Source organism: Eubalaena glacialis, chromosome 11, assembly GCF_028564815.1.
Source record: "Eubalaena glacialis isolate mEubGla1 chromosome 11, mEubGla1.1.hap2.+ XY, whole genome shotgun sequence".
Lineage (NCBI taxonomy): Eukaryota > Metazoa > Chordata > Mammalia > Artiodactyla > Balaenidae > Eubalaena > Eubalaena glacialis.
Genome location: NC_083726.1, coordinates 16,134,612 through 16,149,049, shown reverse-complemented (window position 1 = coordinate 16,149,049; position 14,438 = coordinate 16,134,612). Strand labels below are relative to the sequence as shown.

At 43.4% G+C, this 14,438-nt stretch overlaps 1 protein-coding gene across 2 annotated transcripts in view; it reads left to right on the top strand.

The window, feature by feature from the left end:
- The window catches only part of RFX4 (regulatory factor X4), a 162,700-nt gene that overhangs the window by 136,827 nt on the left and 11,435 nt on the right, over positions 1-14,438 (top strand). For both annotated transcript variants that reach the window (XM_061204694.1, XM_061204695.1), the window contains 2 exons: positions 4,111-4,230; positions 4,570-4,731. In XM_061204694.1, coding sequence (XP_061060677.1) covers positions 4,111-4,230; positions 4,570-4,731 — 282 coding nt within the window. The remainder of the gene's footprint in view (positions 1-4,110; positions 4,231-4,569; positions 4,732-14,438) is intronic.

Here is a 14,438-nt window from a genome sequence, read left to right as displayed (position 1 = left end):
TGCTCAATAGCTCTGTAACTTTAGGCAAGTGGTTTAAAATCCTCTGAGGCTTCATTTCCCCCATGTGTTAACTGAAGATAATAATACCTCCTTGGGACTTCCCTGGTGGCGCAGTGGTTAAGAATCTGCCTGCCAATGCAGGGGACATGGGTTCGAGCCCTGGTTCAGGAAGATCCCACATGCTGCGGAGCAACTAAGCCCGCAAGCCACAACTACTGAGCCTGCGCTCTGGAGCCCACGAGCCACAACTACTGAGCCTGTGTGCCACCACTACTGAAGCCCACGCGCCTAGAGCCCGTGCTCCACAACAAGAGAAGCCACCGCAATGAGAAGCCTGCGCACCGCAACGAAGAGTAGCCCCCGGTCGCCCCAACTAGAGAAAGCCCGCGTGCAGCAACAAAAACCCAATGCAGCCAAAATATAAATAAATAAAATTTTAAAAAACCCTTCATAGTGTTGTTGGAAAATTAAAAGGGCTTAGCACAGAGCATATGGTGAGTGGTCAGTGCTTGCTCCTTTGATTCATTCATCCAACAAATAACCATTGAGCCTCTACTGTGCCTGGCACTGTTCTAGACACCGGGTATAGAACAGTGGGGAAAAAAAAAACAGATAAAAATCCCTGCATTTATGGAGCTTACAATCTAGTGTAGGGAGGCACGTGATAAAAAAGATAAATAAGTTCAGTATATAGTATAGCAGATGGTGTTAAGTGCTAAGGGAAGAAATAAAGCAGGAATGTTAGCTATAATTGCCTCTCTCCTGGCTGTCTTTGATGTTTCTCTTTTCCTCTCCCTCTCTCCCTCCCCTGCCTCCTTCTCCTCTCCCTCTCCCTCTCCCTCTCATCAGTCTTTGTGTACCCTGGCACTGAACTGTTTTGTTACCTAATAATCTTAAGGATTGATTTTTGCTAAGGACACTGTAGCTTTTGTGGAGTCAGTGACTGAGCTTTAAGTTTCCTTTGTACTCAGAGCACTTTGCACAATAGTAATAAGCAAGCAGCAGTAGCTCTACAAACTCTCCTTGTTTGAAAGATGATTGAAAATTATCAGACCAATTGGGTAACTGATCAGAGTCATTAGGAAGAGAGCTTGAAACCCCAAATCAACACTTCCCCTGGAGTACTGGCCTCCAAACCCAGCTCTGATGTTTTCTAATGGTGTGGTCTTAGGCAAGTGTCTTCACCTCAGATCTTGTTTCTTTATCTATTAGACAGGAGTGCTGTATAGATGATCCAAGGTGCCTGTCTGTGCTAAAACTACTAAACCCATTTTTATTATCTAGGGTTTTCCATTCTAATTCGGTTTCATAGTGTCTTTCTTTCTATCCTTATTGACTTAGAGCCACATCTCAGCAAATACTTCTTCATTTTGGAGACCTTTTCCTTTTAGGAATTTGATGCTATCTTTTGACTTCTTTGACTCTATGAACAAAGCAGTCACATCACAGGGTGTTAGAACATTAATAGCAAAAGGGACCTTAGTTACTATTTATTAAGCATCTAGTATATACTTTTCCTCATTATGGTACTTCTGTAAAATAGGTTTGACTGTTTCCCTTTTAGAGAGCCGTATTGCACGATTGAAGAACAACTTCAGAATCAGACAGTCTTGGATTCAAATCCCATGTCTGCCACTTAATAATTGTGTGACATTGGACAGTTACTTTCCTCCTCTAAGTCTCTGTTTCCTCCTTTGCAGAGGGAGGGTATCGCTCATCTCAGATGGTTGTGATGAGGATGAAATGCAATAATAAATCTGCAGCAGTTAACCCCGTGGCGGCCGCAGAGCAAGGGCTCAGTAAATAGCTGGTTTTATTTTTAACATTTTCGAGGAGCAGCTCATCCAAGGTCCCAGTTACTAAGTGGCAGAGCTGGAGCTCAACCCGGGCAGTTTGATCCAGCCCCAGGCAGTTACCCACAGTGCTGTACCTCCTCAGCGGTTCACAGGACTCATTTTGGGGAAGGAGATGGAAAGTTTAGTCTTGGAAGTCTGCATTTCACAATGACTCAAAAAAACCCTGAACCTTGCTGAATTCCAAGTGGGGTCAAAAAACAGACACAGCACCCTGGAGATGGAGGAAAAATGTCAAGAAAGTGCAGGACAGGGGACGTGGGCATGGAGCTCTGTGGGCACAAGGATCATAGGTGGCGGCAGGCTCCGGAGAGAGGGGGTATTGGTGTAGATGTGCATGACCTGCAGGGCATCCAGTGGCCTCAGAGTTAAGCCAGGGATTTTCTTCTGTAACATTTCTGGAGCAAAAGAATCAATCTGTCTGAAATGAAGTGTGTGTGTGTGCGTGTGTGCGCGCGTGTGTACAAAGATGCCAGGTGCAACTAAAAAGGAGAAAATTAATAAATTCCACCAAAGAGGAGTCATCCAAAAGCCCCCAACTGGCCCTCATCACCTTATTTCTGAGACCTGAAAAGGCATAGAGCCCAACTCAAATGGCCCTTCTGGGGACCATGTCCTGTATTTTCCCCATCTGTGCTGTGAGGAGACTGGACCAGATGATCTGTAGGGGAAATGGGAACAGATTTTTGGAGCCAGAGCAAACTGAGGACAATCCCTACTTAATTCCGATGGAGAGACTCATTTCCTTGTGTGTAAGAGGATAATACCACCTATCTCACAGTTTGGTGCAAGGATGAGACCTGTGTTAAGTGCTTAGCAGAGTTCTTGGCACATAGTAAGCATTCAATAAATGGGAGGTGCGATGACAGTGATGATGATGACAATAATAGTGGCGTTGATGATGATGCTAGGATCACAAGATAATAAATAATGCCAGAGTCTCATAAGGCTTCTAAAAAAAGCAAACTCGAGGGAAATAGGAAGAGGAGGGCAGCTTGTAAATAGTCGGTGCGATGTTTTGGACACTTCATGGTACAGCAGGATGTCCAGGTGCAGATGTCCCTTTGAGAGGTGGAAACATGGGACTAGAGATGAAGGCTTGGCCTGACGCTGGCGTCCATGAGATCTTCATGACAGCAGACATGAAGGCCCCTTGCATATGTGGATCTTCCACTGTCCATGGTGGCAGCATGACGTGCAAGAAAAGATGGTTTGGGGGACTTCCCTGGTGGTCCAGTGGCTAAGACTGCACTCCCAATGCAGGGGGCCCAGGTTCAATCCCTGGTCAGGCAACTAGATCCCACATGCCTTGACTAAGAGTTTGCCTGCCACAACTAAAGATCCCGCATGCCACAACAAAGATCCCACAGGCCGCAACTAAGGCCCCGAACAGCCAAATAAATAAATAAATATTAAAAAAAAAGAAGATGGTTTTGAAGTAATGTACTGTGTCATCTTGCACAAGTACTTGACTTTGCAAAACAGGAGTAAGGGCACCTGCCTTACAAGGTGGTGGTAGATATTAAATTAGAGAATACTTTGAGCACAAAGACTGGCACATGGGAAAAATCTTTTAAAATGCTTGTTCACATCCCTTTTTATGAAGTAATCTAATCTAAATTTAAAATGAAGAATACTGCTTGAGGATACCAAATCTTTTCAATTTAATACCTTTTGTAACAACCATGTGCTAAACGGAAGTCTCAGAAACATTTAAGGAAATAATTCAGTTGTTGCTAATTTAAAGTGTCAATTATGCTCCTGGAATTATGTTGTGTACATTGGTAGACACCAGTGAGTTAGAAGGCAAAGTCCCTGCCGTGAATATCCTTAAGTCCAGTCGGGGAAATAAGATAAACTTGTGGAAGAGAGAAAAATGCAAGACACTATGTCAAGCAATGCTGAACAAAATGAGGGGTTCCCAGACGAGGATGACGCCAGTGCGAATGTGAGAGCTCAGGCGCATTTTGACAGATGGCTCAATAGGTGCCATTTTTGATGATGTCCTATTAATAAATCGAGCAAGGAAAAGACTCACTTGCCACAGTGTTAATGACACTTACCTTATGCTAAACACCAGGCTAGGTGAGGAGATGACAAAGGAGAGCAACCTCTGACCGCCAGGTGATGCGTAACTGAGAGGGAATGAGGGTCCAGGACAGAGGGTCAGAGCACAGTGTGACGTGTTATCGACCAGGCTGAGGGGCACACCTGAGCCGACATGACTTACCTTTCTGTTTGGATCTTCTCTCACCAGGGTCTTTTCACCTAATTCACTTGATGTTTGATGACTATGTGCTCTACCTGTTAGAATCCCTGCACTCCCAGGAGCGCGCCAGTGAGCTCATGCGAGCCATGAAGGGAGAAGGAAGCACCGGTAAGCCGGCATCTCACTGGGAATCGTCCTCCTTGTCAGTTTGACTTGTATCCTTACTTCTGTGCTCTGTGTTTCTTTAGCTCCGCATCCCGAAGAATTTAGTTATGGTGAACAAGTCAAATGGTGGGAAACCAATAATGTCTTTTTCTTCTTGAGAGTGGGCATGTGTGTACGTGGGAATTCCCTTGCATGCCACCACGGTGATGGGAAACCATCAGAGGTTTTAAGCAGAGGAGTGACATGACACAGATTAGAAAGAATATTTGCTTTTTAAAAGTCCCTTAAAGACAACTTGCCTTGACCTTTGGCTCTAAGCACCCACCCTTTCTCTACCCATAGCAGAAGTCCGAGAGGAGATTATCTTGACGGAGGCTGCCCCACCAACCCCTTCACCAGTGCCATCGTTTTCTCCAGCAAAATCTGCCACGTCCGTGGAAGTGCCACCTCCCTCCTCCCCTGTCAGCAACCCATCCCCTGAGTACACTGGCCTCAGCACTACAGGTAATGAACAGTCCCTCAAAGGCTTTGAGTGGGGAGTTGATGTTTAAAGCCAGAGCTTTCTGGAAAAACATTCTCCCTCCAGCCCCCTCCCAAAACAATGCCAAGATCTGAGTGTCCTCCTGGATTTATGGATGACTTGCAGTTATCCATTTATTCGTTCGTATGTATTCCTTATGCTTCTGTTTTCAAGTTGGCAGATTAAATCCATGATAAAATCTCCACCCACCCCAGCCCCCACAGAAAAATAAGTCACTAAAATGATATAAAACACAGAACACAGCCATTCTTGAAAACAAGAAAGGGAGCCCTCCATGAGCCAGAAACTGAGAGGCATCTCTGGAAAGTGGGGAGACAGGAAGTCATATGCTAAGCCATGGTAGCCAGAATCAAGGCAGGGGCAATAATGGAGGTTCAAGCTAATGCCGCAGGGTCCCCAAGGAAGGGGAGAGTCCATCTGGTTGGAGACCTCACAAAGGAGGGGATTTGAGCTGAAACTTGATTTTAACTGACAAGGTTATTACAGAAGGGCCTCTGGGGAGAGGACAGTGTGTGCAAATGCACAGGGCAGGAAGTATGGGGCCTTTTCGGGGTTAAAGTGGTTAAAATGTAGGTGGTCATGAAGAAGTGTTACAAGCCTGGAAAGGTAAGTTGGAGTCACATCCTGCAGGATCTTGCATGCCAAGACAAGGTTTGAAAATGGAAGAAATGTTACAAGGATAATAATAGCTAGTTACTAGTGTCTAAATGTTGCTTTACCATGTACAAAGGACCCTCCGTAATTGTCTCACTTGATATTCACAGTAACACTGCAAGGTAACTATTGTTCCATTTTATGGAGGAGGAAAAGTAAAGGGTGGAGAAGGGTTAAATTCCTGGTCCCAGGCACCACAGTCAGCAGTTACCATAAACAAATTGATTCATTCAGTCATTCAGCAAATGTCCTTGCTCTCAAGACTTGTGGAAATGATACACTGGATGTGGAATCTGCAGTTAAGTGTTAGCTAATATATAATAATAAATAGAGTGCGTGTGTGCACACGTGTGTGTGTGCGTGTGCACATGTGTGTTTGTGGGCACCGCCACGTCTTTTCACATGGTTGCTGTGGGGATTAGATGAGGTAAGAAAAGCCAAAGTGCTTTGTTAACAGTGCACTGCTATCCAGATAGAAGGGGTTACTGTTAGGAGTGCCTATAAGATGAGGGCTGCAGCCAAGAGGGGTATAGGAGTTCAGAGGGAGGAGCAGACCCTTTCCATCCCACCGGAACCCGGGCAGGCAGGAGGACAGTCTTCAGGAGAGAGGTGAGACTCAAAGGCAGCCTTAAAAGATGAGAAGGACTCAGCTAACCGAGGAGTGAGCACACAGGAACCAAAGGCAGAAACAACCTTCTGCTAGATGGCCCTGGGTGAGGGTGGGGCAGGTGAGCAGACCAGACTGTGGAGTGGAGAGCTTGGTTAAGACTGTGCTAATTAATTCATTATCTTCTATTCCCTCATTTACCCAAGTACCAAATCTGGAAATCAGCTCTCCTCTCCCTCAGCTCTTCCTGTATTAGCTAGGATAGGCTAAGTTACTGTAACAGACAGACCCAAACATGGATGGTGTTAACACAGTGGAAATCTATTTCATGCAGGGTGTTTCAGTCAGAGAGGAGGCTCTCTTTAATGCAACCATTTAGAGACACGTGTTCCTTCAATATGAGGCTGCACCGTACCCCAGGGCAGTGGTTCTCAAAGTGTGGTCCGTGGGCCAGAAGTATCAGCATCACCTGGGAGCTTGTTGGAAATGCTCGTTACCAGAGCCCACGGCAGGCCTACTGAATCAGAAGCTCTAGGGTGGGGCCCAACCATTTGCTCAAGAAGCCTCCAGGTGATTCTGAGGCTGACTGGTTTGAGGACCACTGCCTTAGGGCTTTATCAAGTCTGCAACCAGCTAATGGAAATGGAGAGTGGGTCTGGAGGAGGAAGACCCACTCGGAAAAGCCCTGGCCTGAAGCTGGCGGATGTCACTTCCACTTAGATTCCATCAGCGAGGACTTAGTCACATGGCCTCGTGTAACTGTAAAGAGAGGCGGGGAAATGTAAGATAGGGTTCCCAGGCAGGGAAGGGGAAACAGATATGGGAGAGACAGCTGGCATTCTCCTCCACACCTCCCAAGGCCAGTTGTTCTAACACAAATCTTGACCCACCCTTTCCTTCCCAGCCCACTGCTGCCGTCTGGTTCAGGCCTTCCCCACCTCTCATGGGCATCCACAGTGACTCTCAAGCTGGGTATCCTCCAGGTTAGGGTCTTCCTCCAGCCCCTCATAGCGTGGGCTTAGTTATATCCCAGTTCTAATTAGAATATACTGGGAACTAAATTATGTATTTTTGAAGATCAAATAGGATGAGACTGTCGTATTTAGGTGCTATCTTTTATCTGCTCGTTCACTCACACGTCCATCCATTTATTCATTTATCTAATAAATATTTCTCAAGTGGTTTCTGTGAGCTAAACACTTCAAAAGCTGGTGATACAAACAAGGGAATCGTGGTCCCTGCCCCTGGGAGTTTATTGTGAGAGGTTAGGGTTCTGATGAGCAAGACGGCAGTTACAATATAATGTCACGAGTGCTGAGTTGGGAGAAAGGTCAGAGTGTTAGGGAGCACAAAGCAGGGCTTCCAGCCTCTATTTGGAGGGTCTGGTGGGGGGCCAAATAATGAGAGAAAAGGTATTCCAAGCAGAGGAAGTAAGTAGTACAGAGGCCTGGAGGCAAGAGAGCATGTCATTTTCCAAGAGTCTTTTGATTAATTCTTTCACTAAAGTTTCCAGAACCAGAACTACTCAGAGAGGGAGTGAACAGATGCTTAAGAGCCTATAAGGTGCCTGCCCTCTTTTGCACGTTGCCAGGGGCAGAAACGTGCCAACAAACCCAGTGGCCCTTTGTCAGAGACAGCTCAGGAGACTGGGTTCTTCAGAGCAGTGATGAAAAAAAGCAGGGTTGTCAACAAATGGCATTAGATGGAGCGGTGATTTCACTTTGGGTCCACAGCTGGAGAGTCCTCCTCTTCTGTGGAAATTCACATGTGAGCATCCCTGCATTTGTTTACATACATGCACCTCAAATCGCATTTAGTTTTCTACTTGGAGCAGAAAGAACTTGACCGCCTCCCACCTCCCTCCCATGTTCTCTCCCTAGTGGGTTGTTGTAGTTCCTGCTTAGAAGGCTCCGGAAGAAAACTACAGAACGACGTTATTCACTGAAAATAAAAAGGGAAAAGAACTTAAGCACTGTTCACAGCTCTGCAGCTGCTCAGGGGTCCATCGGAGACTGGAATTGGGGGTCTCCTGCCTCACTAAGGAAGGAAGGGCAGTGAGAGCAGCTAGGAGCCACTTACCTGAATAATCCTGCCCACGTACTCCCACCACCACCCAGCAGACACACATGTCAGTCAGTCAGTGATAACATCCTTACTTCTAAAATAAACAGGGAAATTATGCAAATGAAACAGTTCTGCGTTATGAAGCAGAAACAATTTGAATGGAACCTTTCTTCCAATGTAGCAACAGATCAAACAAGGGGACACTAAGGAAATAAGGGGAAGGAGGAGTGTGAAGGAAAGACTTCTAGGATCTCATCATCATTCTCAGCCAGCTAGTGAGTCTGCTGCTGGCTTTCTTTGTAGCAATTTGGAGGCCTCACGGTATGGCAGGTGTGATAGTCAGAGGCACAGGAATATCATAAATGTGTACAGAGATTTCTGTGCAATGTGTTCAGGAGTCGTAAAAGTAGCTTCTTAGAAATACAAATGTGAAACAGGTTCTCTTCAGATGAGTGTAGCCTTTGAAGATTTTGGCACATTCCAGCTTTGTTCTCAGATATCTCCAGGGGGCATTAAAAATGTTATCCTGTATAAAACTATCTGTAATATTTTTCTCAAGTACCACTTTTGAAATACTCCATTGCTAAATTGGACTGGACCTTGGCATGCATTGTGGGTCTTGGAGGGAACATAAACATAATTTCCTAACAACATGTATGGTTTTATAGCTATTACAATATAAAGCACAAATTATCCATGATATACACCTAAATCTTAGGAAATCTATTGTAGTAGGCTTCTTAAGTTTGGGAATTTGTGCAGTTTTTTATTGAATAATGTTGTAAATTGGAGAACAGTTATTATACATTTTATAAAATGCATTTGCCATGTTTTTTTTTAAGTTAACTCAGCATATGGTTTTCATGACCAGCTAATTTTTATTTCCATCTTTAAATTATTGCTTGATTTGTATACCATTACTTTCCAAGAAGTATCTAAAGTGGTTAACAATTAAAAAAAAAAAGCAAAACCAATTTTTTAAAAAGGACCCAAACCAGGAAGCAAGAAATAAAGAAGTAGAGAAAATTAAACAAAACAAAACAACTCTTGGTTGAAACAGCTTATTAACACCTTAAATGAAATTTTATGTGATCTAGTGACTTTGTTGGGCTTCTAGGACTCTGAATATCATTGCTCAGATGATATACATGTTATCAAGTTTAGCTCATTGAGAGTCAGGGCCAATCAGGTATCTGCAGCTCTTCCACATAGCAGTGTCTCACTGTTGATGGACACTTCCCCATTTTTCAGCTGTGAAAAAGAGAACAGTATTATGTCTGTTTGGTGAGCACAAAGAGAAAATTAATTCATTGCACATAACCTTTTGGGAACCTTTGACACAAGGAGTAGTGAATACAAAGTAGTGTGAGAATGAGTTATGACTCACTAGGAAAACAGCCACCCATCTATATCTGTATCTGGTTCTCTGTCCATACCTGTATGTATTTCTAAATATGTTTTAGGATGGTATTTATTAATTGTTTTTAAAAGTCAGAGGGAAAAGGAAAGGCATATCAAGCACCCCAAACCACCTGATGCATGGCCAGTTTTGATTGGCTATGTCAGAGTCTGTGGCAATGCCATGAGAAGAGACTGGGTAAAAGGTTCCATTTCAACAGATTTCCACAAGGTAGAATCTGGCCCATGTATCCTTTTTTTTCTAATGTTGTGGGCTTGCCACCTTCCTCCTGGCCCGGCAAGTTCAGAAACCTTAGCTTTCTTTAAGGAAAACTGGTGCTCCTCCTCTTCAGGAGCATGGCAGGTGGTTCCAAACGGAGCAACCCACTTCACAGGACACTGGGCTGCAATTCTTTAATGTCTTTTAAAGCAAAACGTTAAGATCCCACTCTGTCCAAGTCAGGCCCCCGAAGGGTTCTAAGACCTCGTTTATGATGTCATTTTAAGTATTCCCTCCTTCAGCAATGACAATAAAAGTTAACTATTAAACTTATGTTTTCAACTTCCCACCATGGGTTCCCTGCAACACAAAGCCAGCAAATTAAATCATTGAGATGCTAGGATGCCTAAAGAAATATAAAGGCAAATTCCTCATAAATAGCCCTAACTGTAGAACATCTGGCCTGCCCAGCTGCGTGTTCTCTGCATCAGTTGAGGATGTAACAAAGATAACTGGTGGCTAGTCTTTCCAAGTAACAAAAGCTCAGTTATTCTGAGGGCAGCTGAAGTGAGTGGGAGTTGGTGGACACTGCGGCCCCGCCACAGAGCCGCAGTGACTCACTCACAGAGCCCCAGAGTTGTCCCTGCCAGTGAATTCCTCCTCCTCCTCCATCCCTGCTGCTTCCTTTTCTCCAAAGGAATGAAATTAGGAAATAAAAGCTGGGATTGAAAATAGATTGTTTAATCTGCCCCTGACTTCACACCACCAGGGGCTTGGCTTCATGTTGGGACCTTTGGATTTGCTCATTCATTCATCTGTTCATTCATTCCGCAAAAAGTAATTCCATGTCTCATCTGTGCCATGCCCTGGGGTACACAAGCGAGAAAAACGGGCGCAGTTGCTGTCCTCATGATCCTTACATTCTAGCGGGTAAGAGAGTCAATACAGAAGTAAAGCACCAGGTAAATATGTAATTTCGAATGGTCATAAGTGCTCTGGGGACCCATCATAGATGGTGGTCAGAGGAGGCCTCTCTGAGGATGTGACATTTATCTGAGACCTGGAGTATCACAAGGGGCCAGCCACATATGTGGCTGGGGAGAAGAAAAGACCATTTTAGGTAGTGGAGATCAGCATGTGTACGGGCTTGAGGCAGAAAAGAGCCTGGCATAGTGAGGACTGACTGCTGTATACAAACGAGGGAGAGGGTGCAGGAGAGGAAGCTGCAGAGGTGGACAGGGGCCAGGTCATGCCGTATCAGCTGCTCTCTCTGGGAACTGATGCATTTGCTGCCCCCGGTCAGTTTTGTCAGTCAGAGTTTTGGCCATGGAACTATTGGTAAAGTGTAACTCAAACAGATGAGGTTTTCAACTTCAGCAAATATTCTCCTTAAGCACAGCTACCTTTAGGATAGATGACAGCCAGTGGGGGTGGAGATCGATATAAAATCTTCTTTCTCTTCCCAGTTTTGAAGGTTACAGGAAATGTTTGTTTAGTATCAAATACTCTCAAACAATGCGTTCAAATGGAACTTTCTGTGATGATGGAAACGTTTTTTTTGTTTTTTTGAATCTGAGCTGTCCAAAACAGTAGATACCAGCCACTTGAGGCTACTGAGTACTTGAAATGTAGTTAGTGCGACTAAGGAGGTGAATTTTTAATTGTATTTAACTTTAGTTAATTTAAATTTATACTGGCTAATGTATAGGGCAGGACAGCTCTAGAATCTAGACGTACTTAAAGGAGCTTATTTCTCAGGAAGGTACTAAGAAAAGCTTAGGCTGGCCCAAAACCTGAGCAACATCTGTGATGGTCCATAGAATCCTAGTGGGGAAAAGGTTCAAATGATTTAGTCCAAAATCTGACAGAAGGGTATGGCCAGGTAGACTAGGAAGCAGTTTAAATGTTCACAAGTCTGTACCAGAGTCTCACCACTTGTGATCTGTAATGGCCCTGAACATACACGATGCATGATAGGAGGCAGTGTTTCCGAGAGGCTTGCTACTCAAAGCGTGCTCCATAGACCAACAGCATCGTCATCATTTAGAAGCTTGTTATACACGCAGAATCGCTGGCTCGACTCCCAATCTCCCACTGAATCAGATCTGCATTTTAACAAAATCCCCAGCGATTCAAATGCACATGCAAGTGTGAGAAGCAACTGTTATTGCGGAAAGGTTATGGAGTTGGGCAGATCTGGGTTCAAATCCCAACTCTGCCACTTACCTGACCAAGTTTTGGGCCTCAATTTTTTTCTCACCTGAAAAAGGAGGTAATACTACTTACCTCCAAAGGATTATTGTGAAGATCCAATGAGTCAATATATAAAAAGAAACTAGTATGAGAACTGGTTTATGTTGGATGATCATTCACTCATTCACTCATTTAACAAATCATTATTGATTGCCTATTATATTCTAAGCATCCTCCCTGTCCTGAGGCACCCCTTTCAAGAAAAGAAGAAACATAAACAACAACAACAACAACAACAAAAACTCAGGGAAGAAGAATGTTTTACTGGGGATGGGAAGGAAAGAAAACATTCCTCTCTAGCAGTTTCCTTACTATAACATGGACAACAACTTTAGAGGATTCTCAAATCCTGTAGGATCTTTAGAGGATTCTCAAAGATCAGGGACTTTCACCACTATTCTCAGACTTTTAATTAGAAGTGGGGGAATGGGGAGGGGAGAATAAGAGGAAGATGGGAATTAGACAAACATGGAAGGTTTGTTATTGTTTTACCAACAAATAGAAAGCATTAGAGCTGTCTTAAAAATTAAGCACAAACTATTAACTGCACAGATTTTCTTTTATTAGTTTCCTTAAAAACGAAGCAGCAGCAATGCTCACTGGAGGTCCCACCGGTAGGAAAGGGAATGCAAGGGGTGTTCTTTTCTGCTCCCCAGGCAGAGAGCGTTTCTCACCCAAGCCAGTAGGTGTTAATCTGCTTAAGCCTGCCTGAGTGGATCTGTTAGGTTGCTGGCACATGGCCATTTAGGGGTTTTGTTTCCCAGACCACAGGAGCCCATTTTCCCGAGAGTTCCACTAGCTTTTTGTTTGATAACGTCTATTTCTAGCAGCATTTACTCCTTCAACAACAAATTCAATGGAACAAAAATTTACTGAACACCTACTATTTGGCAAACCCTCTGTTGGGGATACAGAGATGAATAAGGAACCGTTGCTGTGCTCCAGGAACTCACACAAAAGTAACTTGTGCTGCATTCTCTCAGGTGATGGCTATTCTCACTGTGTCTTCCTACTGCTTGCGGAGCTGGGGGAAGAAAATCCTTTGGCTTCCCAGACTGCCCCTTTTAAAATACCCACTGACCTCGCTGTGCTCTCCTGAGGTCCCAGGGCCTTGAAGGGTTAATTACTTGCTTGCTGTGGCTGGTTCATTGTTTTCCCAAACTTCCCACCCCCTCCAATTCCATTTCTAATTGTGAAATTTGTTTAATACATTTTAATAATGTTTTTCTTTTCACAGAGGCAATACACATTCTTTACAGAAAAATACAGATAAGCAAAATGAAGAAAAAAATGTTAAAACCATCCTCAGCAATAACCTGTTTTAATAAAAAAGGGTATTTTTAAAAATTACAACAGTTATATAATTTCATATGAAGTTCAAAATATAGAGGAGAGCAGCCAGGCATAATCCAGTCCTCTGAGATGTGATCATTTTGGGGGTTTTTTCCTTCTAGTCTTCTTGCATTTATTATAAATGACACCTAGCACACAGCCTGCTAAAGTCATTATCTTTGGGGGGAAAATAATGGTGTGGATATCCAAACCAAGAAGGGGTGCTTTTAGCCATACTGGTGGATAAGGATATTTGTGATTTTGCAGAAGAACATGGGTTTAGAAGTTTGCTGTAATTAGTTAAATCACTGTCGCTATTCAAACGTTTCACCCCTGGTGACAGAATCTGACCCAAGAAACTTGTCTTTCTTCCTTGGAATCTGAAATGGGAAATAAAGAAATTTCTACTTTAAGAAAGTCTGATGTAAGAATACCTGAATTCATAATGAAGAGTGCTTGAATATCATTCAAAGCCTACCACGTGCCAGGCTTTTTGACATATATTATCTCAGTTAATCCTCACAACAGTCATACAAGGTATGACTTACATGACTTATATGACTTACATGATATAATAGGCGTAATTATCCCTATTTTACAGATTATGAAAGAAAGGCAGATAAAATTTAAGAGGCTGGCTCAAGATCTTACAGCCAGTGCATGGCAGAATTAGGACCCAGAGCAAAGAGACATTATGGTAGAGTTCCACTTTTAAATGAAAACCTTTCCTTTATCTTCCCAGAAGAATTTCAAGATTAAACATGGTCTGCGTAGAAGGTACAGGATTGGAGGACCAAAGTTTTCTCTTTTAGTTCACCTTAAAAATGACCTCCCTTATCAGTTCTTCAGTCTTCCATGTGCCTATAAGGAGGTGCTGAATCCTATTCCCGCTACCTTTTAAAATAGGTTTAATCCTTTCCCTTATATCAACATTCTAAATTTATCAGAAATTAAGTTGATGAGTTTATTATCACTATTAATGATTTCTTAAATTACCAGTTTTTATTGTATCTCATAAAGTTCCTAAGCCTCTTGAAGGTTTTAAATTTTGTCAGTTTCTTTTCCCAGTCCCTAGCACTTCCAAGGTATCCAATTAAAAAGCAAATTAATGGAATTAATAGTATGTATGGAATAGGTCACCG